This window comes from Sander vitreus, chromosome 16, assembly GCF_031162955.1.
Source record: "Sander vitreus isolate 19-12246 chromosome 16, sanVit1, whole genome shotgun sequence".
Lineage (NCBI taxonomy): Eukaryota > Metazoa > Chordata > Actinopteri > Perciformes > Percidae > Sander > Sander vitreus.
Genome location: NC_135870.1, coordinates 4608529 through 4636450, shown reverse-complemented (window position 1 = coordinate 4636450; position 27922 = coordinate 4608529). Strand labels below are relative to the sequence as shown.

General features: G+C 41.4%; 3 protein-coding genes across 3 annotated transcripts; 1 reads left to right on the top strand and 2 right to left on the bottom strand.

The window, feature by feature from the left end:
- Positions 1-1443: 1443 nt before the first annotated feature.
- bcl7a (BAF chromatin remodeling complex subunit BCL7A) lies at positions 1444-10327 on the bottom strand. Its single transcript, XM_078271210.1, has 6 exons — positions 10154-10327; positions 7910-7991; positions 7543-7639; positions 5610-5759; positions 4568-4671; positions 1444-3668 (listed from the first exon to the last, which is right to left on the bottom strand). The coding sequence occupies exons 1-6, from the start codon at positions 10243-10245 to the stop codon at positions 3594-3596; spliced, it is 600 nt and encodes a 199-aa protein (XP_078127336.1). The 5' UTR covers positions 10246-10327; the 3' UTR covers positions 1444-3593.
- Positions 10328-12319: 1992 nt separating this feature from the next.
- eif2b1 (eukaryotic translation initiation factor 2B, subunit 1 alpha) lies at positions 12320-18179 on the top strand. Its single transcript, XM_078271206.1, has 9 exons — positions 12320-12675; positions 13216-13317; positions 14015-14151; positions 14974-15090; positions 16515-16627; positions 16723-16791; positions 17595-17670; positions 17778-17903; positions 17981-18179. The coding sequence occupies exons 1-9, from the start codon at positions 12663-12665 to the stop codon at positions 18134-18136; spliced, it is 909 nt and encodes a 302-aa protein (XP_078127332.1). The 5' UTR covers positions 12320-12662; the 3' UTR covers positions 18137-18179.
- Positions 18178-27922, bottom strand: ddx55 (DEAD (Asp-Glu-Ala-Asp) box polypeptide 55). The gene is made up of 14 exons (XM_078271202.1): positions 27708-27922; positions 27562-27612; positions 25901-25987; positions 25669-25760; positions 23564-23626; positions 21368-21517; positions 20588-20777; positions 20421-20503; positions 20027-20158; positions 19841-19933; positions 19396-19510; positions 19073-19241; positions 18690-18982; positions 18178-18409 (listed from the first exon to the last, which is right to left on the bottom strand). Exons 1-14 carry the CDS (start codon positions 27813-27815, stop codon positions 18230-18232), a joined length of 1806 nt encoding a protein of 601 aa, XP_078127328.1. The 5' UTR covers positions 27816-27922; the 3' UTR covers positions 18178-18229.

Sequence of the window (27922 nt, the reverse complement as noted above, 5' to 3'; positions counted from 1 at the left end):
CGTCTCCTCAAAAGAAAAAGAAACCCAACACAAAGAAAAAGAAACCCAACACAAAGAAAAAGATCTCTTCTGTCAGAAAGCGAACAGCATATTTGCCAAATTATCAAACTATTCCTTTAAATGAACTATGTTAAGCAACATGTATTTGACTTATCTTGTTCTTAAGCACAATTTTGGATCATATTGAATCTTCCAGTGTAACAGTGTATTATATAATACATGATGTGACTAACGATTGACACAAGTCTTTGTAAATACTAATCAGAGGCTTCCTTCTGATAAATGTGTACACAGTGCCATGAGACAAAAGATAGCTTTTATGTGTACTACATTTTATTTTTCTGCCCTGTTGATAAGATTGACATTGTATAAGGAGAAAAAAAAAGCCCATTTGTATACATTAAAACATTGTGTACTTTATAAGTGATGCTTCTAATTATTAGTGTAATGTTTTATATATGTAACTATTTCAGACACCATGTAGAAGTGGTTTCAAAAGTATTTTACAGCTGTTGACGTGGTGTAAAATGTCACTGTTTTCTATGTACTGTATACTCCTGAACAGTCCAATAGAAATACCAAGAAAACAAGCTTGTGCTCATGTTTTTTTTCACTCTAGCAGCAGCAGTGGAAGAAGCTTTTGAGGTAACTTCGATCAGAATTATTTAAACCTCTTATGAAACGAATAGAAGTCTGATTTAGTGTGGCCGGGTTGGCTCAGTGGGTGGAGCAGGTGCACATATACTCGGAGGTTTATGCCTCGACGCAGAGGTCCAGGGTTTGAATCCGACAGATTTCCTGCGTGTCTTCCCCCCCCCCGCTCTCACTCTCTCCCCTTTCCCACCTAGCTGTCCTGTCAAATAAAGAAGTCTGATTTAGTGATATAATACACATAAGAAACTGACTCAAAACCACAAGAAGTACAAGTAATGAAACTATATCCTGTAATGCAGACTAAAGGCCTTTTTATGGTTCTGTGGAGGCTCCACGCAGAGCTTTCGCCGTAGCCTACGTAAGTGGCCTGATGTTTTACCTTATACGTGTGTGTGTGTGTGTTAGAGCAAGAGAGAAGTGAGAGAGTGATGGTGATTATCTTCAGAGCGAGTAGCGACTCTAGAGTCCTAGTGAGAGAAACAAAGTGTCTCCCCTGTTCTTTCTGACCACGGTGGGAAATCTGGAGCAGGAGAAGTTAACCCTCTCCTTGATTTCATGTTGTTAGTGGAGAAGGAGAACCAGGAAATGAGTCGGGGGGAATGCAACTCTACCAAGCCACGGCCGAGCGACGTGCAGTTACATTTTTCGAGAGGTGCACGTCAGGCTACGGCGTAGGGTCCGGCGTAGACGCAGAGGGGTCTGCGGGGGTACGCCGTCGATTCTACGCACAACCATAAAAATGCCTTGAACAGTCTCCCTTAAATATAAACGCTGAACACAAACACTAACAACTTTTGTGAATTTTATTAAGAAAACAAAACCATTGGACATGATAAAAACCAAGCACTACTGATGGAATAAATAAGTCAAACCAAACCATAAATCTGTACAAGATCTAAAGTAAAACAAAATGGTCCCTAGGAAAGAAAAAAACACAGGATTTTATATCTCACCTTTTTTTTTTTCTTTTTTTTTTTAAACAGTTATGAGCAAACTATAAGCAATCGGCTCAATCAGGTGAAAGCTACAACATAAGTGAGATCTTTTGTTTTTAAACTGAGTGTACATAATGCTGTTTATAACTGTTAATGTCAATACAATAGCATTTTAAGTTCCAGCGCTGCTGGACTGGGAATGAGGTATATGCTAATCCATCCTCTAAACTGAGACCATTTTTTTTTTTTTTTATTATTATTTCTTTTCTCTCCATCCATGTGAATGCTGATTTGTTGAAATCTGATCAAGTAATTCTGCGTCATAAAGTACTTCTTATAGCCCCTGTTATGTCATGAAGTCATTGGTTTGCAGAGTTTCAATTGATTCCAATCCATATTCACGAGTAAATATTAATGAAACTAAATCTTACATGTGAGGTTGAACATTAAGAGGTCATAGGTCTGAATCCACACTATATAGGAGTTCAAGTAAATTGCACAGATCTGCACAAAAACCGAGAGCTTGATGCCACACGTGTATAGATTTAGCCAAAAGACAGCACCTTGAAGGAGGATTAGAACCAATGCTTCAGCTAAAAGACTGGACCCCTCTGCCAAAGATAAGTAGTGACACACAGATGAGAAGTGATTAAATACAAGTCATGATGGCGGACCAGACAGGAAAACCAGTTCCCTGTAACTGGTCCGTTTCTACTTTAGAGGGAGGGGGGGGGGAAATATACGCCCCCTGAAGTCGACACAGACCAGCGACCGGGAACTCTGAATTATGAGGTTTGCAAATGTTAAAATGTTCAGAAGATAAAACTAAAAGTTCTTATGGGTAGTGTTCAAATTCCAGTCTCCAACTGTTTGAAAAAGGGAGAGTTCCACATTTTGGGGGGGAAAAAAAACGTGATCCCAACTCTCAGTAAGAGTAAATACTTCCCAAAATGTCAAACAATTCCTTTAAATAAAAAACAAGTGTTGTAGTTGAATATACATGTTGGAAAAGACTAATTAGTGATGATTATAAGGCATTAAAAAAACAATAACATGGCACCAAAATTGTAATCCAAAACCGGCTTGACCTAAAATGTGTATTTAATCGTGGCAACTCAAGGCACACTTTCATGATCTACGCTACCTACGCCTGTCTTCACTACTTATCCAAGAGTTTATCTTGACCAGTACCATCTTCTTCTTAGTCTACAAAAACCACAAACTAACTCACTTTAAAAAAAACAACAACATGTGAATGGAGAACTTTTCATGGATAGAGAAAAAAGACTTTCACTACAGCAGCAAATCTATCTGTGATCGATTGTGACATACCATAACAGTGCATTGACCCTCCTGAGAAAAAAACCCTAAAAACGTTTCCTAAACAAATGTCGAACATTAGATCTAACAGGAGGCGGATCGGGAGGATTGAAGTGACGTGGTCTTAGGGTGGAGGTTCCCCCCCCGCAGCCGCTGGTCTGAGACCAGGTTAGCCTCTTTAGAGCTAAACCGTTAGCAGTAAAACGTTTTTAAAAAACGGTCTCAGAGCAGCGCCCGGTGATCAACCTCGTCCTAATCTCAGATCCCCAGTGTTAACTCTCTTTAGTCACAGATGCAGGTCAGTGTTTGTCGCCTGGCCTGGCGGTGGCGGGGCTCGGTGGCGGGCCTCGGCGGACGGCGCCGCCCCTGGTCATGGAGGGGATTGCAGCCCGGGTTCAGAGCTTCTCTTGGCATTCGTGAAAAAAGTGTAGAACTGGAAGGAAGCACGGAGGGGACCAGTGAATAGAGGTAATATCCATTCTCCCTCTGTGGCAGAGGAGTGTTAGGGCAAAGGTGGGGTGGGGGGGGAGAGAGATGGACGTCCATTCTCCCTTTGGTATTGAGAAGGGGAGGTGGGGGAGTGAGAGGAGAGCCGGTGCATCCATTAGCCCTAAATTATCTAGAGTTAATGGAGGGAGGAGAGGGAGGGAGGAGGGAGGAGAGGGATGACTCAGCCCCAAACATTTAACTCTCTTCAAAGTCCTGAGACGAGGACTCTGATTTGCTTTTCTTGCTGGGCGGGGCCTCCTCCTCTAGGTCCTACAAGAAAAACACATGGAAAATAGCCTTTACAAATCATATGCACTTCTTTATGTGACAACGAGTCCGCAGTATGTACAAGCTAAACTCTTAAACCAACGAGGACATCTATGTTTTCAAGACAAACTGTAGTTAGATTTTTAAGTGGCATGTGCCACCGGAAGTGGCGTGTTCTTCACCGTAAGACGTAAAATATAACTTATAACGTTAAGGTGTCGTTAAAATGTACGTGGCACTTTCTAAAGCCACGTGGCGTCTTATCGCGAGGCTACGTGACACGCGGGCTGCGTTCAGGAAAAAGAAGAAACGGTTGGGATTAGGAAAAGAATAACGGGGTTAGGTTAGGGTCCCCGCTCTCCTGGGTGAAAGCCCTGTGTTCTACCCATCCTCCACCCCGACCAACATACCTAAACGGATTTTCGCCGTTTCATACTACTCGCTGCGGCGTCAATCCACACGCAATTGGCATACGGAAGTACCGGAAGTACATGCCACTGGCACGTGCCACTTAAAAATCTAACTCCCTCTCCTGCTGATTCGGGTTTCTGCAGAGTTCATCAAGACTTTTTAAAAACACCTTTTTAATCCCACATAACATCCAATTGAATACACATTGAACTGTGATATCGTCTGATACGGCCCGTTTTTTAATAACCTTTAAGGTTACAAACTCTTTGTGGAAGCTAACTGGGGGTTCAAAGAAAACAAATCAAGTATTCATATGTCACACCATGGACACATAAAACCGAGAGTACCTGCATGGCTAGAGCCCGTTAAAGATAAGTTAGGAAACGTGGGTGGTTTTTCCCCCGTAAATTGGCTGAACTGATCGTTTAAATATTCACAACTTGGACAACCAAACTAATCTGCCGTGGGTCTCGTTTAAGGCGTGATCGTACCTGAGTGGCTTTGCTGTCTGTGGAGTCCTTCTCTCCCGAGGACAGGCTGTCTCTCTTGGCACTTTGTCCTCTCTCTGAGGTCTCTGATGAAGGTGTGGTCTTACCTGAAGATTATAACACGTCAACAAATCAGAACAGGAGCACATTTCTTCATCTGGCAGTAAACATAGAGGAGGACTGAACAATGAACATGGTAGACGATGTGCTGGAGCTGCAGACACTTGTTTTCTGACCCTTTAATGACACAGTGTGGCGGTGGGAAGTAACTGCACAGTTATTTCACCCAGCTGGGACATCAGTGTGAAGCGTGATTTGTGCTTCTGCGTAAAATCTACGACGTGCATTTCTCGGAAAATGTAACTACACGTCGCAGTGACGCACGTCACTCGGCCGTGGCTTGGTAGCGTTGCATTCCCCCCCCCCGACTCATTTCCTGGTTCTTCTTCTCCGTAAACAACATGAAATCAAGGAGAGGGTTAACTTCTCCTGCTCCAGATTTCCCACCGTGGTCAGAAAGAACAGGGGAGACACTTTGTTTCTCTCACTATGACTCTAGAGTCGCTACTCGCACTGAAGATAATCGCCATCACTCTCTCACTTTCTCCCTCGCTCTACCACACTCTCTCTCTCTCTCTCTCTCTCTCTCTCTCTCTCTCTCTCTCTCTCTCTCTCTCTCTCTCTCTCTCGGCCACTAACGTAGGCTACTGTGAAAGCTCTGCGTGGAGTTTATACTTGCACATTGGTGTGTGTGCGTCGATCTCTTTAATAGCAGGGCCAGCGTGTGTGTGTAGCGTGTGGTAGAGCGAGTGAGAGAGTGACGGTGATTAGTGTCAAGTGTCTCCCCTGTGCTTTCTGACCACGGTCGAAAAATGCAACGCTACCCAGCCACGGCAGAGCAGCGTGCGTCGCCAAAAAGAGGAAAATGGCTCCATCTGATCAGCCGTACTGCTACACCACCACCAGCGAGCTGTCCTATGAGTTAGAAAGAACGACAGTGAGGAGATCTTTGGGGACGTTAGATGTGTGTGTGGGAGTGTCTGACCCCTCTTGCTGTCCGGGCTCTGGTCAGTCTTGGCCTCGCTGCTCTCGCGGTGAGACGTGGCGGCGGGCTCTGGGGCCGGGCTGGTGCTACAACTGTTTTCCTGTTTCACCGGGGACGAGTCGGCGATGGAGCTCTGGTTGCTGTTGTCATCTAGGAAAGAAGGAGAGACGGAGTCACTTTAGTTGGTTTTTGTCATTGTGGGATTGTCAAACATTGATCTCATACACAAAACAAACCCCTTTTTTTATCGTTTTGTATTCCATTACATGAATTTGTGTGACATTAGTGCGGAATTTTTCATAGAAGACGCATAAAAACCCCTAACGTCTGGGTACAAATCCCTCAAAATGTAGAATATATACCCCGTTAGGTGATAACGGGGTATCTGCAGGTTTCAGAAAGCCAAATATAACACTCAGGGTTCATACGCATTTTAACCAATACCTTTCCATGACTTTTTGGCAAATTTCCATGACTATGTATTCCTGAAAATGTCAGTCGATATTATACAATAAGAATACAAATCTGTGTTAAAGTTTCCCCCTCAGAGGTTTAACAATAAAATGAATGACAATGTATGTAGTTCATAGTGGGAGTCGTAATATCGCGCCCCGAATAGAACGGTGAGGTTAGGACGACGTGAAATACATTTATTAATCAAATATTATTATGCTGTGTTAAAAAAAATAATTCCATGACTTTTCATGTTTCCAAAACCTTTCCAGGTTTTTTCAAAACGTATGAACCCTGAACACTTAACAGTTTTAAGTGCAACATCTTACTGGCTGCATTTAGAAAAAGGAGTCCCTGAATGATTCCTCTCCCTGTAGATGGTCTAAAATACAAGTCTGGTGTTATTCTAAGTTCTCCCACACTACACTGCTCCTCCGCTCTCTTCACTGGTTACCAGTTGCTGCCCGCATCCGCTTCCAGACACTAGTACTTGCATACAGGGCCACGAACGGCTCATCCCCAGCATACATCCAGGACATGGTCAAATCCTATACCCCAACCAGCCCACTACGCTCTGCATCAGCCAACCTGCTTACTGCCCCCTCACAGCGAGAGACAACTAATCACTCAACGTAATCCCGACTGTTTGCTGTCCTGGCTCCCAAATGGTGGAATGAGTTCATTATTGACATCAGGATGGCTGAAAGTCTACTTTCTACTGTCTTCCGCCGAAGGCTAAAAACATCTCTTCTGACTACACCTCGGATAAACATATACACATATATATATATAAATTTTTTTTTTTTCTTTTCTTGAAGCTGCACTTTCATATGGATCTTTGTAGTTCTGCTTATTTAAAACTGATGTCAGGGTTGAAAGCACTTAATTGGAAGTCGCTTTGGATAAAAGCGTCAGCTAAATAACATGTAATGTAATATTCTATAATCATCAGTAATGTAATGTGGATATAATGTCTAGGTGGGTAAAGGCAAATACTAGAACAGCTACAACAGTCTGGTAAGTTCAAAAAAGTACATCACTTTACTGTAATACAGCCTTTAAAACCAGGACAACACTTATGTCATATCACGATATCCAAAATCTAAGTCGATATCTACTCTCATATCACAATATCGATATAATATCCATATATTGCCCAGCTCTACCTTCCTCACTGTCAACAAATCCCACGAAAAGACCAAAACCAACAGTGAATGTATCTCATAAGTAGTGTGTGTGTCACAGGTCTATTTACTACTATTAGTTTGATAGAAACTAATTACTGAAATCAGGAATAACTGAGCATTAAAACATACACATAACTATAAATGTGGTTTTAAAGATGTATGTCTTCAGTAGGAACCAATGGGCTTGTGGCGGAGAGTCTCAGACAGAGTAGAGAGGTCCGAAAGAGTTGATTTGACAATAAGAAATATACAGAATATGGCCCGCCGTGTCCTTTAAGGCTCTCAGTACGTACCATGCATGTCCATCATCCCTGGAGAGGAGCTGTTCTCTGGAGTCGTCAACTCAGAGCCGTATTTCTCATCTTTACCCTTCTTCTTATTTTTGTTCTTCTACAATGAGAGAAAAAGTACAATGTTCAAACTAAACATTTAACATGTAATACTGTGATGTACAAAACAACAAAAACAAAAATGGTGGAGTTTAGAAAAGTGTCATGGGAAAAAAATATATATATTTTGCCCTTGAAATTAAAGGCCAAAGCTTTTCTTTTCGTCTTCAGTATTTCATATAAAGCAACCGTTAAAAAAACCATTAGGTTACATGGTGTGTTTTGGGGTTTACTGTTAACATTTAACATCACTTAAAGAGGCTGAACTCACGTCGTCTGATTTGGGCTCCGTCACTGGCACCCACTTGTAGATGCGAAGGGACGTGTCTCCAACCGTCACCCATTTCTTCTCCCTGTGAAGGAGCGAAAAAACAAGCTGACTCAAAGGCTCAGAGTCCCCAAACAGTTTAGACACTGTGACGCAGCTCCCCGGCACACAGAACTGTCGTAATTCTATAAATGATGCTGTCTAAATATCACAAAAAAACAAGCCTATTAAAATTAATAAAGTTTAAAAAGGTACTGCAACCAATTGTTTTTTAATTAACCATTTAGTCTTAAGAATGTCAGACAATAGTTAAAAAATGGCCATCTCAATTTCCCAGAGCCCAGCGCCCCCCGACCAACAGCCCAAAAATATTAAAAGTTTAAAATGATTTAAAACAGAACTGAAAATGATCCTTATTTTAGAGGCTGGAGCTGCTAAGAAACTGGCATTTCTGCTAAATAAATGACTTAATATCTGTCTGTGAATGGAAATATTGTGATTAACACAGCAGGGAACATATGGTGTCAATAGTAAAAAAGACATTAAGATCACTACTGAATCCCAAAGGCTCTTTATGTCTCTCAATACACTCACTGCAGCAGAGCCAATACTTTTAAAGACATCATCTTGGGCTTTAGGAATGTTTTCTTACATGTTATTAACCCAATTGAGTAACTGAGTAGATCATTGGGGGAATTACATGATTATGAAAATAATTGTTAGCTGCAGCCCTATTACATTTTAGAAATGTGTAAAGAAATGTCTGTCACAATTTCCCAAAGCTTAATTTAACATGTTTGTCTTATTTTGTCCTGGTATTTTTGCTCAACTATCACATAGTTGCCGATTATTTTTTATGTTGATCTAATAATCAATGAATCAACTTACTGCTCAATTTTATTTGATCAATTGTTTGGTCAATAAAATGTAAGAAAGGTAAGACTGTTTAATCTCAAAGCGGTGGTGGAGGAAGTATTCAGTTACTTAAGTTAAAGTCCTGCATTGAAAATATTATCTAAATGTATTTTAAGTATCAAAGTACTCATAAATCAGTAAAATCCTCTGTGTTACTATTGAATATAATATTGTATCACTGCTATATCAGTGTGAAAGTAGCATTAAGTCAGTTGGGATGAGGAAAACAAACCTTTATATTTGATATATAACGTTATTCATTAAATATTTATATTTTTCAAAGTATTTGTGCAATCTGGAAAGAAACTAACGTTACAGCTGTTAAATGTAGTAAAGTGAAAATTACAACATTTTGCTCTGAAAAGTGAAGTTTAAGTATAAAGTAGTATGAAATGGAAATACTCAAGTAAAGTACAATTATTTGGGAAAACAATGTACAAGTCCGCGTAACATGAAGTAACTTTGTTACAGCAACAGAAAACACCGATAAATAAATAAAATTAATAAAAAAAATTATATTTGTGGTTTAATATTCAGTATCACAACGGGTTTTCTTTTTAATAAAAAAAGAAAATTAATAAATTAACGTTATTTTGAAACCACCAACTTCTACTACTTTGACCTGGGGACGTTTGATTAAACTACCTAAAAAAAATAACACACGCCACATAAATTCTGCCACCGGGCGGGGTTACACATCTAAATTACACAAAAACAACACACTCCCGACATAAATGTATGTATATTTGAACAGTTATATGTGTATAAAAGTGTCCTTGTGTAAACGTTTGGACTGAGTCACTACGTGTTCAGCCATGCACTACTGTTAGCCTACTTCCCTCTCCCAACCCCCACCGTGCCTCCTTCTCTATCAGACCCAAAGGGTGACTCAAAGCGCTTAATTTAAAACTCCAGACGGACTAAACTACTCTGACTCAAGAGCGCCGTCGTCAAATTGTTTCCAAGTCAACAGTTATTGGAGGTTTCGGTCCGAAAAACACCACATCCTGAGCGTCAAGCTCAAACAGCAATGGCTTCATGTGACTGCATCGAAATGGCTTCTGGGTTTGCCGTGAAGAGAAAACGAGAACATGTTGTATGTCTGATATAAAAGCAGCCAGACGACGGGGACGGACTGAGGCGGTGCACAGCACTAGTGCGCCCCGGTGCACCTGAGCTGCAAGTACATCTGCCGTGAATCCCCGTTCAAAAATCATCCTTTTCTTTCAATTTCATCACTCACTCCGTCTCCTTCCCTCTCCTCCCCCAACAAGCCGAAGCCTTTCTCGTGTTAGATAACGAAGCACGTTTTTTTCCCCCTTTCCCTCTTACCATTTTCGTACTTTCTCAATTGCGGCCATAACCCTTTTGATGTCATCTTTCGCCCTGCTCCGGGTCTCAGCTCGGACTGACCTGCCCGACATTGCCGCGGTGGGTATAATATTTTTAAAGCTCGCCGGCAGTTCAGACACAATGCAAACAGTAGAGCGCACAGAGAAGCTACTGCGCCTGCGCGGGCTGATAGAGCAGAGGGAGAGGGGAAGGTGGGTGCTGGCTGCAGCTGCACTATGAAGACAGATCTGTCTCCCTGCTGTGTGTGCAGGAGAACAAAGAGGCTGCGGCCAACTTTAAAACAACTAAAAACTACTAGAAGTTTGGTTTTAAACGTGGGGATCTGTCAGCTGAAGCGTTCATCAGGAATGTAGAGAAGTGCCGGAGGAAGTACTCAGATCTTTTACTTAAGAAGCAATAGGCTACTACTGTGGAAAAATACTGTAAGAAGTAAAAGTCCTGCAGTGGTGGAGGAAGTATTTAGATATTTTATTTAAGTAAAAGTACTCATAGGCCAATACCAAATACCACATTGTACAAAGTAAAAGTCCTTCATTGTAAATGTTATTAATGTAAATGTATGTATAGGCTACGTATACTAGGTTTAGAGTATTATTGGCGCTGTAAGTGACTGTTCTACTATTGTATATTATATCATTAGATTATTATTACTCATGCATTCATGTACAAACAGGATTTTACTGTTGGAGTTGGTTGAGCTGGAGCTCATTTTTAACTATTAACTAGTGATTATTTTTTATTCTGGATTAATCCGCTGATTATTTTCTCCATTAATCGATTGAACTGTAGAATTTGCTAATTGAATTCAAGGATGGGAAACATGCAGTAGTGGAAGAAGTATTCAGATCCTTCACTCAGGTAAAGTACTAATATCACACCGTGAACAACAAGTAAAAGTCCTGCATTGAAAATACTACTTAAGTAAAAGTATGTAAGTATCATCAGGGATGTGTACTTCAAGTATTAAAAGTACTGTCAGATGAATGTAGTGGAGGAGTAAAAAGTACAATATTTCCTTCTGAAATGTAGCGGAGAAGAAGTAAAAAGTGGAATGAAAAGAAAAGACTACAAGTACCTTTAAATGTACTTAAATATAGTTCATGAGTAAATGTACTTGGTTACATTCCACCACTGGAAACATGTAATCAAAACATCGTTTTATAAACAAACAAAAAGGTTTCTGACTTTGCCTCCGCCTCTCTTTAAATGTTGGTATGATTATTTGTAATGCAGCTCAGTCAAAATCTTCCCTTGAACAACACTTGTCAATTACGAGGTCCTTATCTCTAGAAAAACTGCCAGATTTCAGTCAAATAAACATTCATTTAAATATTCAAGGTTCTCAGAGGATGAATCCTAACATTTTTGGTGACCCCTGGCCTTTCTATCGACTGCCAACATGACCAAAATCTCACAGTTGTCCACAACAAAATATTAAAATGTAGTTCAGTGTACTGATAAGTGGGGTCATCCCCACTTTGGCCACTCACCCACTTCTCTACACATTACATACTTATCATTCCAGTATGCATCTTACACTCTACTTTACACTATTACTTTTTGCACTCTACATCCCACTCCATGTGTACTTGTCTTGATATTATGTCTTATTTGTATATTTGTATATTATGTTGATATGTGCCTATATGTATATTGTTGTCTCTATTGTACAGTATGTGTCTATATTACTATTTGTTGAATGTATAGAGAGTTAACACCTACCAAAGTAAGTATACTTGTAAATCTGATTCTGATGCATAAGGACGTTCATGCTAACTAGGGTAAAAACCTTCTCCATTTTGCACAGTCTCTGAGCTTTTCCTCAAAAGGCAAAAATATCAGACAGGGTTACACTGATATACAGACAATTATAGATTTATTTATTTAAATTGTAATAAATATGTGTATGTTGCATTTAACTGCGGTATATATTGAAGGTTGTGCTCATTTCAACTCCTTTATAGCCCTTTTCTTATTGATAGTTGAATAAAACTTCCGAAATAAATAAGTGTAAGGAACATGAAAAAATAAATACATATGTGTTTACAAAAATCACAAGTATACACTATTTTAGGCGTAATCTTCCCAACAGCTCAAATTTGTGGCAACATTTCCGACAGTACCTGAAGAGGGCACGACGTTTACGTAGTACGTCATCTCTCCGCGACACGTCAACACCAACACGCATTTGTCAGCTGAACGCAGTGACACTCGGCGAGTAGTGATAAATAAAACTTTCCACAGTGACTCAGAACTATTTTTAAGGCAGCATTCTGAGAAGTGTAGGTGAAAGTGTTGATTTGAATCTGTTATTTATTTTTTTAATTGTGTGTATAATTTGATTTAAGCGGAAGCTGCAGCGGCGCGGAGTCAGCAGCTGCATGTGTCAACATTTTTGGGGCAGACTGAAGTCACAGAACAAACCATTCCCAGTTATTTGTTTAAAGACTAACGGTTCCAGGTTTTAGGCTCTCTTGTGGGTTTCAGGATGAATGAAGAAGGTACGTGGCTTCACGTTTCCCCTTTCCTCTCACATTTCACGTTTAGTAGCATTATACAGTGTTTAGCATAAGCACACATCCCCTTCACCATACCTAGAGATTGGCATGGTTGTATTTCAGTTAGCCTAATAGCTGGTTTGATTTGCATTGAGAGATGATTTTATGGAAAGTACCCCATGCCAATCTCTAGGTATGGTGAAGGGGATGTGATGATGGGGGGCTAGTTTAGTTCCAAAGGCCCAGGGAACTTCATCAGGATCATAGTATCCTGGATCCATGAAATAATGGGACTTTAACACAGGGGTGTACTTACTTATGCCCCCTGTATTTTAAGGAAGAACATTTATTTATTTATTTACGATACATTATTCAGTCACAAAGAAAATTGGCGTCCTTAAAGGTTGGTTTTTTCCAGTAATTAAGGCATTAAGATCAATTTACAAAAGATGTTTTTTTTTTTTTATTCCTCTTTTTAGTCAACTTTAGCATGGGGGTATTCACTTATGCTGACTGTGTTTCTTCACTGTGTCCCTGGATCAGAACTGGTGGAGTATTTCAGGGCTCAGATGAGGAAAGACCCGGACATGGCCTCTGCTGTGGCTGCTATCCGCACCCTGCTTGAATTCCTCAAGAGAGACAAAGGTGTGTGTTCATTACCAGCATCATTTTACCTGTTATGCAGTGGTGGGAGAAGTATTCAGATCCTTTACTTCAGTAAAAGTACTCTACTACAAGTAAAAGTCCTGCACTCAAGGACTGGAGGACTAAAGTAATAGTAACGTTATGTATGTTGCAGTGAAATGTTCCCTGTCAGTGTTTTCCTCTTCTCCTCTTCTGTCTGATGTTTCTGGATTAATATTCCTGCTGCCTTAATGTTTATGTTGTATCTTTATTGCTGTAGATGTTTATGGTTGTGCTCATTTAACGCCTTCATATACTGTTGGGTAGTTTAATCTACAGCGATATATCTCTTAAAAAGTTAAACTTTTCATGGTGTCAGAAAAACAGCCCTGTTTTCAGCTTTGTGACGATGCATTTTCCAGCTGATTCAAGAGGCTTTTTTAAAGACTTTATTTAGTTTAAGAAGGAGGAGAATGTTCTCAACACATAAAGGAACACTTCATCCTTCAGTTTATCACAAACATTCAACATCAACACATCTGGAGATACAAGGTTTTCACTGGACAGGAAGGGGAGGAAAAACTGTCATCTAAAGCTGTCAGACAAATGTAGTGGAGTACAAAGTACAATATTTACCTCGGAGATGTAGAGGAGTACAAGTGTCCTGTGTTTCTAGTGAACCACAGCCTGTGTTGAGAAGCTGTCCCTGCCCCTTCAGGTGAAACGATCCTGGGCCTGAGGGAGAGCCTGACGGGGGCCACAGACTGTCTGACAGGAGTGGACTCCTCTGTGGCCGTGTCCTCCGGAGGAGAGCTCTTCCTGCGCTTCATAAGTCTCACATCACTAGAGCATCAGGTGAGTGGCCTGCCTGGCACACAGCCATACATCCAAACAACGATATATACATTACATAATCAACATCGCATCCATATTTTAAAGGGCTGGGCACGATATGCTTTTGGCCCCCCTTCGCTTCTTTCACGATACATGGGTGCGATTCAATTTGTGTTGCGATTTTAAAGTAAAATGACACAACCACTATTTCAAATCATGACTACTGGCAGGTTGATAGCATGAGAAAACCATAAGACAAGTATCATACACAGTAGACACAGGTAAAAGTGCATAGACACACGTTAGAATGCATCAATACCACATAAGCACACACAGAGACACTACTGTAGCGATAAAGACAAACATTATTCTGGATTATGGCAGCATATTTGATTAGTCAATAACCAATGTTTTATGGAATTGGAGAAGGATTTGATAGATGTTCCTTAGTTCTGTGGGTATGGTATTCCACGTATGGGCTGCTCGAAAGGAAAAAGCTGACTGTCCAAAACAATGCCCTCTTGTAGATGCTCTGGTGGATGAGTTTAGGTTTTGTTGAATGAATTTGTTGAGCGGAGGGGGAGCCATACCATGAAACATGTTATATACAACTGAAATATCTGCAAACTTAATCATATTTTCCCAGTTTAACAGATCTTACAATGGTGATATGAATTTAACTTTTCATCAAGAGGTATTGCGACTTGATCGTATTGAGTATTGCAATTTTCTCCCCTCACTCCTCTCAGGAGAACCAATGAGAATATTAGTTTGTTTCTGCTTCTAAAATATGTGATTAAATATGTGAGAAAACTCGCAACTTTTGTTAACTCTGTCCGTCAGGATCTGTCTCGCTGTAAGAAGGTGATGGAGGAGAGAGGAGAACTGTTCCTAGAGAAGATCTCAATGTCCAGGGCCAAAGTCGCAAAGCTCTGTCACACTTTCATCAAAGACGGCGCTGTAAGTATTTGTTTTACACGATGTATACTGTTAGTTAAGTTTGATTTAATTCAGAACGTGTCATGGAATCAAGACAAGTAAAACAATCACACGCATTAATCCACATACAAGTATAAATGTATAAAGAAGTAGTCCCTCAGAGGAGCTAGTGTATCTAAATTCAGTTTGTTTTGCAGTTGATTTCAGTAGTTAATGGTCGAGGTAATGAGCCAGCCAGACCTCTCAGGTTGTCTGGGTCACGTCTGCTTTCTGTGCCAAGAGTCAGAACTAAACACGGAGAGGCAGCGTTCAGTTTTTATGCAACAAACTCCATGAAAAACTGCAGGTCCGCTGCAACCTGCTTTAAAGACTTTTCTCCTTCTTATTCATTTCTTACACTGCACTGTAACTTTTATTCTTGTATTATATACCCGTCTTATTAGATTTTAGAACGGATGTTTTTCATTGTTTTTAAATGCTCTTTAATCTTTTATGTAAAGCACTTTGAATTGCCTTGTTGCTGAAATGTGCTATACAAATAAAGCAGCCTTGGCTCGACTAGTGAAGAGCATGTTATGGCGTTTTTCCGTTACATGGTACCTGCTTGCCTCGCCTCGCCTCACTGTGCGTCCATTTTCCATTGCAGATGTTAGTACCGCCTCAGCGTGGCAGGTCATCATAGCGGCGCCGCAGTAAACTGCCGTGACCTAACGACACACACACACACACAGAACGTGGAAGGTGTGTTGTTGTTGCCACAGCCAGAAGACACATTTAGTTTCAAATGAAGCTGGAGGCAGCAAAAATAAACACAGCTGGCTAAACTATTTAAAAATGGCGGGTTTGTTCAGGACACCCCCCTCTGTCGCTTTCACGTCACCTTTTGGTATCGGCTCAGCTCGCTTGGAACCTCGACGGAGGTGGTACTAAAAAAAAAGTACCTGCTGGCAGGTACCAGGGACTTTTTTTCGTAATGGAAAACCAAAAAAGGCGAGTAGAGGCGAGGCGAGCAGGTACCACGTAATGGAAAAACGCCTTTAGTGGGAACTGTAATAGTTGCGCACATGACAACAAATAACTTGAACTTGTACTATGAGCAGGAAAAAAAATCGACAAAAACATCGGAAAAAGTGACGTGTCGAAAAAGAACAACAGAAGTTTGAAAAAAAAGTTTTAAATTAAAATGTTGACCCAGAAAAAACTGAAAGTTGCGTGTTCGACGGGAAGACAACACAAGGGTTAAGGCGATTGTATGACGAATCCCCCTCCCTGCCTGACATCTTTAAAATGTTCCTTTCCGCAATAATTCATACAAAATAACGATGTGAGGATTGGTTCATGGTTCTTTCGTGAATGTTGTATCTATGTACATATGCTGTACTACCAGTGCTCAATACAAAATACAATTTAAAAAAATAAAAATAAAATAAATGTTCCTCTCCCAGAAAATCCTGACTCATTCGTACTCCAGAGTCGTCCTCCGGGTTCTGGAAAAAGCTGCAGCTGAGAAGAAACGCTTCTCTGTCTACGTGACTGAATCGCAGCCTGACTCAGCCGGGTGAGTGAATAGCGTCAGTAAAGTTTGTTTTATTCTGAGGGGGACACACACAATCATTGAATCTGATTTTTTTTTTTTTTTTTTTCTTCATTCAGGCGACAGATGGCAGACGCCCTGAGAAAGCTCAATGTTCCAGTAACAGTAGTTCTGGATGCAGCTGTCGGGTAAAAACATTTATTACCAAGTTTAAAGGAACATGCCGACTTATTGGGACTTTAGCTTATTCACCGTATCCCCCAGAGTTAGCTAAGTCCATACATACCCTTCTCATCTCCGTGCGTGTCGTAACTCTGTCAGACGGCTCCACCAGTAGCTTAGCCTAGCTTAGCATAGATCCTGGAGGTAACCGGCTCCATCTAGCCTTCTGCTCCCAATAAGTGACAAAATAACGCCATAACAAGGTCACATGAGTCACAGCCATCTTCTAACCGTATACATACTGGGAACTATATTCTCAGAAAGGCGAAGGACTGCTACTTCTGCTACTTGGGCGGAGTGATTAGCGCAACACCTGAAAAGCACCATTGTTACTCTCTGCTCCTCACCACGGGGCTTCTCAGGTGCTGCGAGCAAATCACTCCGCCCAAGTAGCAGTGCTTCGCCTTTCTGAGAATATAGTTCCCAGTTTGTATACAGAAGATGGCTGTGTCTCATGTGACCTTGTTATTTGTACACGCTGTGATTATACAAATCACATGTAAATAGGAAAATGTTGGCGATATTTTGTAACTTATTGGGAGCAGAAGGCTAGTTGGAGCCGGTTACTTCCAGGATCTATGCTAAGCTAGGCTAGCGGTGGGGGCGTCAGACAGAGTTACGACACGCACGGAGATGAGAAGGGTATGTATGGACTTGTCTAACTCTGGGGGATACGGGGAATAAGACAAAGTCCCAACAAGTCGGCGTGTTCCTTTAAAGAAAGCGTGTTATACATTGTCAACATAAACTTATTTGTCATTTTCCACAGGTATGTCTTGGAGAAAGTAGACCTAGTTATTGTTGGTGCAGAGGGAGTCGTTGAGAGCGGAGGGATCATCAACAAGGTGAGTGTCAATGTTACAAACACGTTTGTGTAATAAAAGAAGACAGTTACTTTCCGGTGCTGCTTATGCGATATAGAGACCTAAATGTTTGACCTTTGCTGATGCAGATTGGCACTTACCAAACGGCCGTGTGCTCTAAAGCTCACAACAAGCCCTTCTACGTCGTGGCAGAGAGTTTCAAATTTGTCCGCCTCTATCCGCTCAACCAACAGGACGTGCCCGATAAATTCAAGGTATGGTGGCAAAGAAAATCACATCTAGACTTATTTTGTGTTCTATGTCTTTACAAGTCTTCTTCTCACCTCCACAGTACAAAGCTGATACCTTGAAGACCGTAAAGAACCTGTCAGAAGAGCATCCTATGATCGATTACACCCCCCCCTCCCTCATCACCCTCCTCTTCACTGACCTGGGAGTCCTCACCCCGTCTGCTGTCAGCGACGAACTCATCAAGCTTTATTTATAACTCAAAGTGCTCCAATAAAATCCATTTATCAAAAGGTAAACAAGGGTCAAGGGTTTAATTAAATTCTGCTTTTTACAAGTTGAATACAGCTGATCACACATCCTCATCCTCTGGGCCGTCGAGTGATGGTTCTTCCGTTTTGTGTTTGGACTTCGTTCCACTTGTTATCTGTTTCTCAAAGTCCTCCTCGCTGATTTGCCCTCTCTTTAGTTTCTTGAGGATGCGAGTGTCATTTAAAAGCTCCGTCATGTCTTCGTCGTCCACGTCAGAGCCCTGCAGACACGGAAAAGTAATAAATACAATAAAATAAGCTCTCGGATGGTTCCATCAAAATATTTGAAATAAAAAGACTAGGGCTACCCCCTCTAAGTTGATCGTTGACTAAGAGTAGTCATTTTTTGGGCTTATTCATGCTGAATGACTTATTTCCAAGAAACGTATGAGCTCATCTCTGGTAAACAAGATTTAAAGTGGGGCTGTTGCATGATTCTTTGTGGAGAAACTCAGTTCTACAGATCTGTCGATTAAATCGAGTGTAAGCCCTAGAAAATACCTCATTGTGCTTCCTCTTGGCCGACCGCTTTTTCTTGCGTTCCTTCCTGGTCTTCTGTTTCGACCAGGCCTTATTCTTGATGAAGCTCTTTTTTGGAAAGGGGGTGTCATCTTTCTCTCTCAGCTCAGCGAGCATCTTCTGCCTCTGCTTCTCCCTGTGCTTGTCCTTGTAGCGGATGGTCTCTGTGTCTACTGTCGTCGCGGGGAAATCTGGAAAATGTTTCCCCCTCAGCTCGGGCATCTTCGGCAGGCGGAGGAGGGCGAAGCCGCGCGCTAAAGCGGCAAAGTCCACATCTAGACAAAGAAATGCAGCACAAAGTGTTATGTTTGTACTTTATGCATACTGCAGGATTGGATCTAAGATGGACAAGTGGCAGTTTTCACCTTTGATCCTGAAGATGAGACTGCATTCGTGTTTGGCGTAGGCCTGGACAAACGACACAAAGGCTCTCATGCCTCTGTCGAACATGGCTCGGTCGGCCAGAGCCATGGCCTTCACTTTGGGCAGCACATCCACAACATCACCTGTGAGGAGCATCTTCTGCAGCGGGCACTGAGGAAATGACAAAAGACAAATACCTTATGTGTCCACTTCAAATGATCTTAAAATACGTGTGGCTAACATTCCCCTGTCTTTATAGTACTCATATGTATATGGACGTAACTGGGGGTAGTGCAGGAAGAAAAAGTGATGGAAAAGAACTCACTTTCTGGTTGATGGACAAAAATTTTACATAGGACTCCTCCATTGGCAGCAGGAAGACGAGGGCATTGCCCTGATTGCCGATACGTGCTGTACGTCCACATCGATGTACAAACGCACTGGGGTGGACAACAAAAAGGAAAATACAGCTGAGCATTTGTAAATGTATAATCGTGAAAACCTCTGCAAATAAAAGATCAGTCCACTGCTGAAAATAGTCCCAAACAAATGCACCATTTCCTCAGGTTTGAGAAAAAATGTTGATTAAAAACCGCAGTACCCAGCTGTTAGGAAATGACTGAGCCTCTAAAAACATAAGCTATATATTTGTGACCTATTTTAAATACATTGATGAAAAGATGTCAGTTTTAGCATAACAAAAACAGTAATATAGTAACATAATTTGACCCAATTGTGAAGGTTTTAGAGACTAAACTTTGGTCACTCACCTGGCACTGCTGGGAGGATCATACTGCAGCACCCAGTTTACATCGGGGATATCAATACCTCTGGCCATCACATCTGTACACACCAAGATGCCACTGCAGCAAAAACCACAAAAAAAAAGATATACAAGTCATAAAGTGCCGATTACACACAACCAGATATTTTTCCCCCGGTACACGTAGTTTCACCTTTTCAGGGCTCGAAAGTCGGCAAAGATCTTGTTGCGTTTGTTCTTCATCTTGCCGTGGATGCAGTGGACCGTGACCTTCTTGACCAGAGTCTCCAGAGCTCGCCCGTAGTACTCCACACACGCACACGTACTGATGGTGAGACAACAACAAGTCCACTCAGTAACTGCAGACCCGACAAAAAAAAACAACTTCAAGGCAAGTGACAATTGTACAAAGTTAATGCCGGCATTCGCTTTTTGTGAACAGTTTTAAGGACCCGGTCGTCTTGTTTGTATTAACTTTATTGGACAAAGCCAAGTGGGGGTTTACATTACACTATGTTTTGGCCATGCAGAAAGGCCGATTAAACCATGCAGTGTGCACGTATTAACGGATGCCCATCTTAACATACCTGAAGAAGACCAAATTCTTCTCGTGCTTGTGTTGCCTTAGAAACGCCACCAGGTTGTTGAACTTGTCTTCTGATCTACATATCTGAAATGACAACATAAGCATCTTTGTGTGAACACATTTTCATTTTGGCTCTGATTGACGTGAAACCGTTAGCGTGTGACTCACAGTGTAGTAGTTGGAGAGTCTGGAGGGCGTTTTCTGGCTGGCGCTGGCTGCCACGCCCTTCTCTTTGACAGTGATGCGTACTGGGTTCCTGAGGCCGGCCCTCACCAGCTTCTCCAGCTCCTGAGTCTGAGTGGCCGAAAACAAGCCGGTGCGCCTCTGCTTAGGCAGGTAGCCTAAAATGGTATTCAGACTGGACACGGAAACACACGAGCTCTGTTAGCCAGTCCCTCCAGAAAAATGCGATTATGCGATCGCATAATTCAATGCATAAATCAGCCAAAGTCCGCATAATTATGCGGGGGGCACTTTCGCCGCATAAATTGCCGATTCCTGCGCAAAATATGTGGGGCTTGCATGATTTCATAATCCCCGCATTTTCGTTGCAAAAAACGAAAAGGTGAAAAATGTTGTGTTTACTTCACACAAGAGCATCCATTTTCCCCTGTTGCCATGGCAACGTTATGAAGCGACGTAATTACGCGACGTGAACATCATCGAAAAGCTACAAACCCCGCGATGAAGCCGTGATGAAACCGCAGTTTTTGCAAGTTCCCGCAATTTCATCGCATAAAATTGCATAAATATCCCGCATATTCCATCGCATTGTTTAAGAAAACCTGACACATAATCAAGGATTTTGGCCCAAAACAATCACGGAAAAAACTTTTCTGGAAGGACTGGTTAGCGGCACAAAGACCTAACAAAAACATCTATTTCAGGCAGTGTTAGTATAGGACTGATTTCTTCTCCCATGAGTACAACAGTAGTTTTATTCAGCACCTGGTCTCGAAACCCATGTCCAGGAGTCTGTCGGCCTCATCGAGAACCAGCACATCCAGGCTCCTGACGGAGCCGGCCAGGTCCAGACCGTCTGCCTTCCTCCTGAACATGTCCTCCAGACGGCCCGGTGTCGCAATCACAATGTTTGCGCTGAAACACACACACACACACACACACACACACACACACACACACACACACACACACACACACACAAATGTAATAGAGCTGCAAAGATGAATAGATTAGTTGTGAACTATTCAATTAATCGCTATCGATTTGAGTAATTTTGTGAGAAAAAAAGAAAGTAAAAATTCAGATTCCAGCTTCTTAAATGTGTATCTTTTCTCGTTTCTTCTCTCCTCAGTGACAGTAAACTGAATATCTTTGAGTTGAGGACGTCATCTTGGGCTTTGGGAAACACTGATCCACATTTTATAGTTATAACAACTTATCCATTAATCGAGAAAAATAATCAACAGATTAATCAACAATGAAAATAATCGTTAGTTGCAGCCCAGTGGTTGGAGATAGATAGATAGATAGATAGCACTTTATTGTCCGTAGACACAGAAATTTGTCTTGCAATACAAGCTTTTACATTTACAACAACCTAAAGACAAAACAGTTAAAACATATAGGCATCAAAAAATAAAAACAAATGGATAAATAATTATTATGAGGGGGGCCCTGCCCTGCAAGAGTGGTCTTAAATAGCCATAAATGTATAGATTAAAAAGGAAAACATTTTTACGGCAATGGTTCGACTTTTTTGGGAAGCATGCTTGTAGCAGGAAGGGGGTGCAGAACAGCTCTTTTGAAACAAGACAGGAAGGGAAGGTGGGGCGATAAATCAGACACCTGTGAGCCGGGGGAAGGGGAGAAACTGACAAAAGCAGCATGGAAGAGAACAGAAAGAGGAGTGAGAGTGGCTAAAGGAGGAGACATCTACAAGTTTAAATCCAGCTTCTGGACATCGTCGATCAAAGAAAGAAAAACAGTGATGTATATAGCGGTTAGAAGCTTGGCAGTTGTTCCAAGAACCAGCTGGATTCCCTCGACTTGGAAGTGTGTGGATCCCTGGAGCGAGTTTGGATGACTCCGGTTCGACCACCTGTTTGACCTGCTCTGATGAAGCTGTGGACTTCCTGGTCTGTGTTGGAGCTACAACAGTTAAGATAAGTCTTCTTTCCTACAACTCGCCAGGCTTCTCGTGCCTCAGGTTAATGTGCATAACCCCTCAGCCAAATCCATCCAAGTCTAGTGTTGCACTGCCTTTTACCCAGCTCATTGCCACCTTGCACATTAGAGTTTATTTAGTCCAGTGTGTAACGTGTTTAGTTGTTCATTATCAAAATCTGTGTTGCCCGTTCACAAACTTGTCCTTTTTCATGAATATTTACCTCCACCATCAATTCCAAGTATTCCTTTTGGCTTGAAATTGTACATTTGTATTTGCATGAACTGGGGTAGACGCTCCATATTCATGCTCCATCTAGAAATACGTTAGCCGGTAAGGGACATACAGGACATACTGCTCCGCCTTTCACGTTTTCACTGTCACATGATAAACTCACAGGTGATGCTAATGCTGCTAATGGGTATCGTAGCTTCCCGGCCCCGGAAAGTTTGAAGAAGGAAACATGGAGGACCACACGTATTCAAAATCCAAAATCCAAATTTCGGAACAGGAGTCTTCTTCTTCTCCCAGAAAAAGGATATTGAAAAGAGCAAGAGAGCGGCTTCTTGAAGCGTGACGGCCACCGTAGCTGTAATACCTACTTTGAACTGCGTGGCGCGAGAGAGTTGATTGCGATATATGATCTCAACGTTAGATGGGAGAAATTCCTACACATTGGACCTTTAACTAGGGCACATTTGATTTTTGCATCTGGACTCTGACTTTTCTGTTGATTTAGTAGACCTTTTGGGAGTGAGAAACTTTGCGTTTGATTAAAAAAAAACTATTTTATCTTGTGTACACTTGTAGCTATCCAGGTGATTTATCTCAATCATGTGAAAGTGACAAATTTAGGATTATTGCCCCACTCTTACTTTGAATATTTGGGATAAACCTACACTACACATTATACTTGCTTGCCGAGAGTCAGATGAGAAGATTGATGTCGCTTTACCAGCCGCTGGTTAGTTTAGCATTTCCAAAAACGAGTCGGACACATTATATCTGGTACATACCCCTGATCCTTGAACTTCTCCACATCATCTATTGGGTTGGTGCCACCAATCAGCAAAATCTGCCTAGAAAACAAACACACCAAGCATTTTAATATTATAAAATGAACTGACAACACAAAAGATCAACATGACTGACACAAAATGGGAGGGGGGGCTGTTTTTTCAGCACAAATAGAGAAAAGGTTTCTGTGAGGTTGTCATTTCCAGTGATTGTGTAAAGTATGTTGGCAACGCTATACCAAAGTCTTCATCAGTTTTCAAGAGTTTGAGTTAAAGGGATAGTTCAGATTTTTTTGAAACGTGGTTGTATGAGGTACTTGTGTTTTACTTACTGGTCCTTTACGACGGGGAACTGAAGCCGTTATCTCTGCTCTCTTCAAATCCTCCAGACTCTTTTGACAAAAACAGTGATTTTACCTCGCAGAACATGGGAGACTGTCTGCGCTGTAGAATGACTGTTTTTGTCAAAGGAGTTTGGTGGATTTGAAGAGAGCAGAGATAACGGCTTCAGCAAGGTAAAGTGCTGAAAATACTCTAAACGTAGCGTCCACTTAAACTGATCAATGTTTTTAGTGTCTAAAATGTGTTTAGCTGCTGCCCCCCCCCCGTCCACAGCAGGACACTGCTTAGCTTCCGTGTCGGTACTCCTGCCTGCTACTCCAAACTGTTGTCGTGCCGACCGCCATCTACTGTAGCTAACACACTGACTATGGAGAAGTAGCTCATACAAACGCACTTCAAAACATCCACGCAGTTCCACATTCATACCTGGAAGCTGCCCAGTACAACCACAGTCTGATCTGCTGGCCACTGAGCAGCTCCACTGGAGCGGTTGGAGGTTAAGGGCCTTGCTCAAGGGCACCTCAGTGGTGGTGATGAGGGAGGGAAAAGCGCTGCTCTTTCACTTTCCCCACCCAGATTTTATCCTACCGGTCTGGGGATTGAACCGGCGACCTCCCGGTCCCAAGCTCCCTTCCTTAACCCCTAGACCTAGACCACCACTGCCCAAGAACGAGAACACGACGACGGGCTGACGCGAACCAAGCTGCGATGTAACCTAATGGGGCAATTGTGCACCCTCGGAAGTGATTGTTTTTGCAACTGACAGGCTTGGATAGTCCGGAAGTGCCTGACAACAACATCGACCTCACGATGTGACTACTTGTCCGAAGACAGCAGTGTGGAGTGTTACTTGAAGTGTAACTCTCGCCAAAATGCAACCTAGGGTCTTTTTGTGAATGTACCCGAGTCAAACTTTCATTTAAAAGCATATTTAGGACGGAAGCGCCACTTTTAAGATTTACCGTATTTTTGTTTTTCGGATAATGGCCTTTTGAATGGGAGTGCTAGGGGCACTTTTATGCTAGCCTCAAAATAGCTATTTTTAAAACACTAAGAAGGCTCGACACAACATGAGACTTTGCTCCAAGTATCACCAGGGACTCTACACCTTAACGAAAGCTTTGACAACATTGTTTGGGTACCCAGAGTTTACTAAAAAAGGTTTTGAACAACTCAACGTAGCTCTTGTTGTTTCCGGCCGCTACCACCTCGGCAGTCAAAACGAGTCGATATCAAAACAAGTAGCCACAGATTTAGGATATCCCTTGGTCACCGGTGTAGTTAAGGTGTAGAGCCCCTGGTGATACTTCAAGCAAAGTCTCATGTTGTGTCGAGCCTTCTTAGTGTTTTAAAAATAGCTATTTTGAGGCTAGCATAAAAGTGCCCCTAGCACTCCCATTCAAAAGGCCATTTGACCGAAAAACGAAAATACGGTAAATCTTAAAAGTGGCGATTCCGTCCTAAATATGCTTTTAAACGAAAGTTTGACTCAGGTACATTCACAAAAAGACCCTAGGCTGCATTTTGGCGAGAGTTAGGCTTTAAGTCGGAGGAAAGGCGTTCTGGGAGTCTGTTGTTTTGGAGTAGGCTACAGAAATTTTAGGCTCCTGTTATCTAAAAGATTTCCAGTGCTGTGGCTCAATATTTAAATGATTTCAAACAAGGAAATTAACTACTATTCAAAAGGTCAAAGATGAACTTTTACAATCAGTTTGTTGTTTTGTCTTTTCGGATCTATATTCAGGTCTTTTTCAGTGACTTACGTAAACTGTGGAAATTTCTGAATGAAGTGCTCCATCACTTCGCTGATCTGAAGAGCCAGTTCTCTCGTGGGTGTGACCACCAGGGCACCAACCTGCAGAAAGACCAGATCTCAAGCTTCACCAAACTATCAACAGCCACCACTTGTCTGACAGCAACACTCAGCATCCAAAAGATTTGAAAGCTCTGCAATGGCTCCAGGTAGAAGATAAAATGTACAGCTTGGCTTCTCACCTGCATCTTCTTTAGCTTTTCTTCTCTCTTCAGGAGCAGCTCTACAATAGGAATAACAAAAGCAAGCGTCTTTCCGCTCCCAGTCACCTACAATGACACGACACTCGGTGAGCTGCACAGGAAATACTAAAGAAAAAAGCTCCAGGTGTCTTGGAAACATTTTGCAAAAGGTAACCAAAAGATAACTGTTAAACATTTGCTGGTTCTAAATTCTTTATCAGAATATGTTTGGGTTTTGTTTGCTTGAATAAAACAAGCTCACATTGGACTGTGGGAAATCCTAACAGCCATTTTTGTACTTTGTGTTGTTGTCATTTTATAGTCAATATTATGCATCAAGAAAATAATTGGATTAATCGATAATGAAAATGATTAGTTGTAGTGCTGGCTAAAATAGCAGTCATGCCGGAGGAGGATTTCCCACAACCTGGCAACTCTAAACTACTTATTAATGTTTTGTGCAGGGCTGTAGAACTTAAGTCCGGACTCGAGTACACTCTTTTTTTGAAGTCTTGCACTTGTCTCGGTCTCTTGTTAGACTTTTAGAGTTAGTTTTTTTCTGGCTGCTGATTTGGGATCAGTTGTATAAAAAGTTCCCTAAATTCTATGCATTGATTAGTTTACCGTCAGGAGATAGATCATACTTGGTTATAGAACCGTCCTTGTGTACGTAGATCATTCTTGTCTATAGATCCATAGGCCTGTCACCATAACACATTTTGCTGGACGATAAAATTGTCCCAGAAATGATTGCGATAAACGATAATATTGTCGTTCTGAGACCATTTTCATCTAATATAACGATAATGGCATAATAATAATAATGCAGGTACGCCTTTTCAAAGATCAATACACTTTTATTTCTAAAGAACATTTAACACTAGAACTGGAAGACATTTTAAATATCCACAATAAATGAACAAAACAACCACAAACAATAAATAAAATGGACGCTCAGTCTCTGTTAACAAAAAATGCACTGGAATAAAAACCAAACACAATCAAAAACAATAAATAAAATGGATTTTTTTCCCCGGCCGCGATAATTTCCATTTAAAAATCATCGAGCTCATTTTTTATTTATCATGCGCTTAATTGATTTTTTGCATATTGCGACAGGCCCATAGATCCATCCTAACGCCTTCATCACTATATTAGCACTGGAAACAGGTTTAAACAGGACTCGATTTGCTCTGAGCTCTGTCTTGGACTTGATTTAGGTTGTTCTTGACTACAGCCCTGGTCTAAGATCTATAGATCATTAATACATGATGTATTAGCCATAAGAGACGGCTCATGAACCTTTCATATGTATTAGAAAGTAAAGTGGTACCAGCGTGTCTGACAGGTTGAACTGTTTATTATTAGAATTGATGCATTGTGTTCATATTTAATGTTGCAGCTGTTTAACGTGAAACTAACTTATTATTTGATATACCGCTGGATAGTTTAATCTTTAATAACGCATCAAGATTTATTGATTTATATTTTGTATTAATAATCTGACATCTACAAAGTAACGTTGAGTAAAAAGTACAATATTGGCTTCCAAATTTTAAAGTAGCGTACAATAAAACTACTCAATTGAAGTATAAGTGCTTAAAAAGTGTACTTAAGTACAGAGTAACGTTACTTGAGTACATGTACTTAGTTATACTTACCGCCTCGGCAGCCACATCTTTGTTACTCATAAACAGCGGGATACATGCAGCCTAGAAAGACACAACCATAGTAAATCATTTGATGTGTGTTTACTGCAGAGTGGTGTAACACAGAGCCAGGTTTGGTTTAACGTGCTTCTGTTTACCTGTACAGGTGTCATGTGCGTGAACTTCAGTTCGTCGAGCGTTTGTAAAATTGCGTCGTTGAGTTTAACAGGTAAACTGTCCCACCTCCCTTCTGTCGTGTTATCCATGTTAGAAGTGTGACATTAAGCAGTTTTATGCTAAAGTTGTTAGCCACCGTTGGGCTGGCTGGCTGACTGTCCACGCTGCTCTTGTTTCCGGGTGCGCTGATGTTTAC

Coding starts and splice junctions, on each gene's coding strand:
- bcl7a (XM_078271210.1), bottom strand. CDS start 10,245: ATGTCGGGCAGGTCAGTCCGAGCTGAGACCCGGAGCAGGGCGAAAGAT. Junction 5,760..7,542: donor AGGGATGATGGACATGCATG/GTACGTACTGAG, acceptor CTTCTTTCCTAG/ATGACAACAGCAACCAGAGC. Junction 3,669..4,567: donor CAGACAGCAAAGCCACTCAG/GTACGATCACGC, acceptor TTTTTCTTGTAG/GACCTAGAGGAGGAGGCCCC.
- eif2b1 (XM_078271206.1), top strand. Junction 16,792..17,594: donor GTTCTGGATGCAGCTGTCGG/GTAAAAACATTT, acceptor CATTTTCCACAG/GTATGTCTTGGAGAAAGTAG. Junction 17,904..17,980: donor ACGTGCCCGATAAATTCAAG/GTATGGTGGCAA, acceptor TCACCTCCACAG/TACAAAGCTGATACCTTGAA.
- ddx55 (XM_078271202.1), bottom strand. CDS start 27,815: ATGGATAACACGACAGAAGGGAGGTGGGACAGTTTACCTGTTAAACTC. Junction 21,518..23,563: donor GAGAAGTTCAAGGATCAGGG/GTATGTACCAGA, acceptor TGTGTGTTTCAG/CGCAAACATTGTGATTGCGA. Junction 20,159..20,420: donor AAGAATTTGGTCTTCTTCAG/GTATGTTAAGAT, acceptor TCTCACCATCAG/TACGTGTGCGTGTGTGGAGT.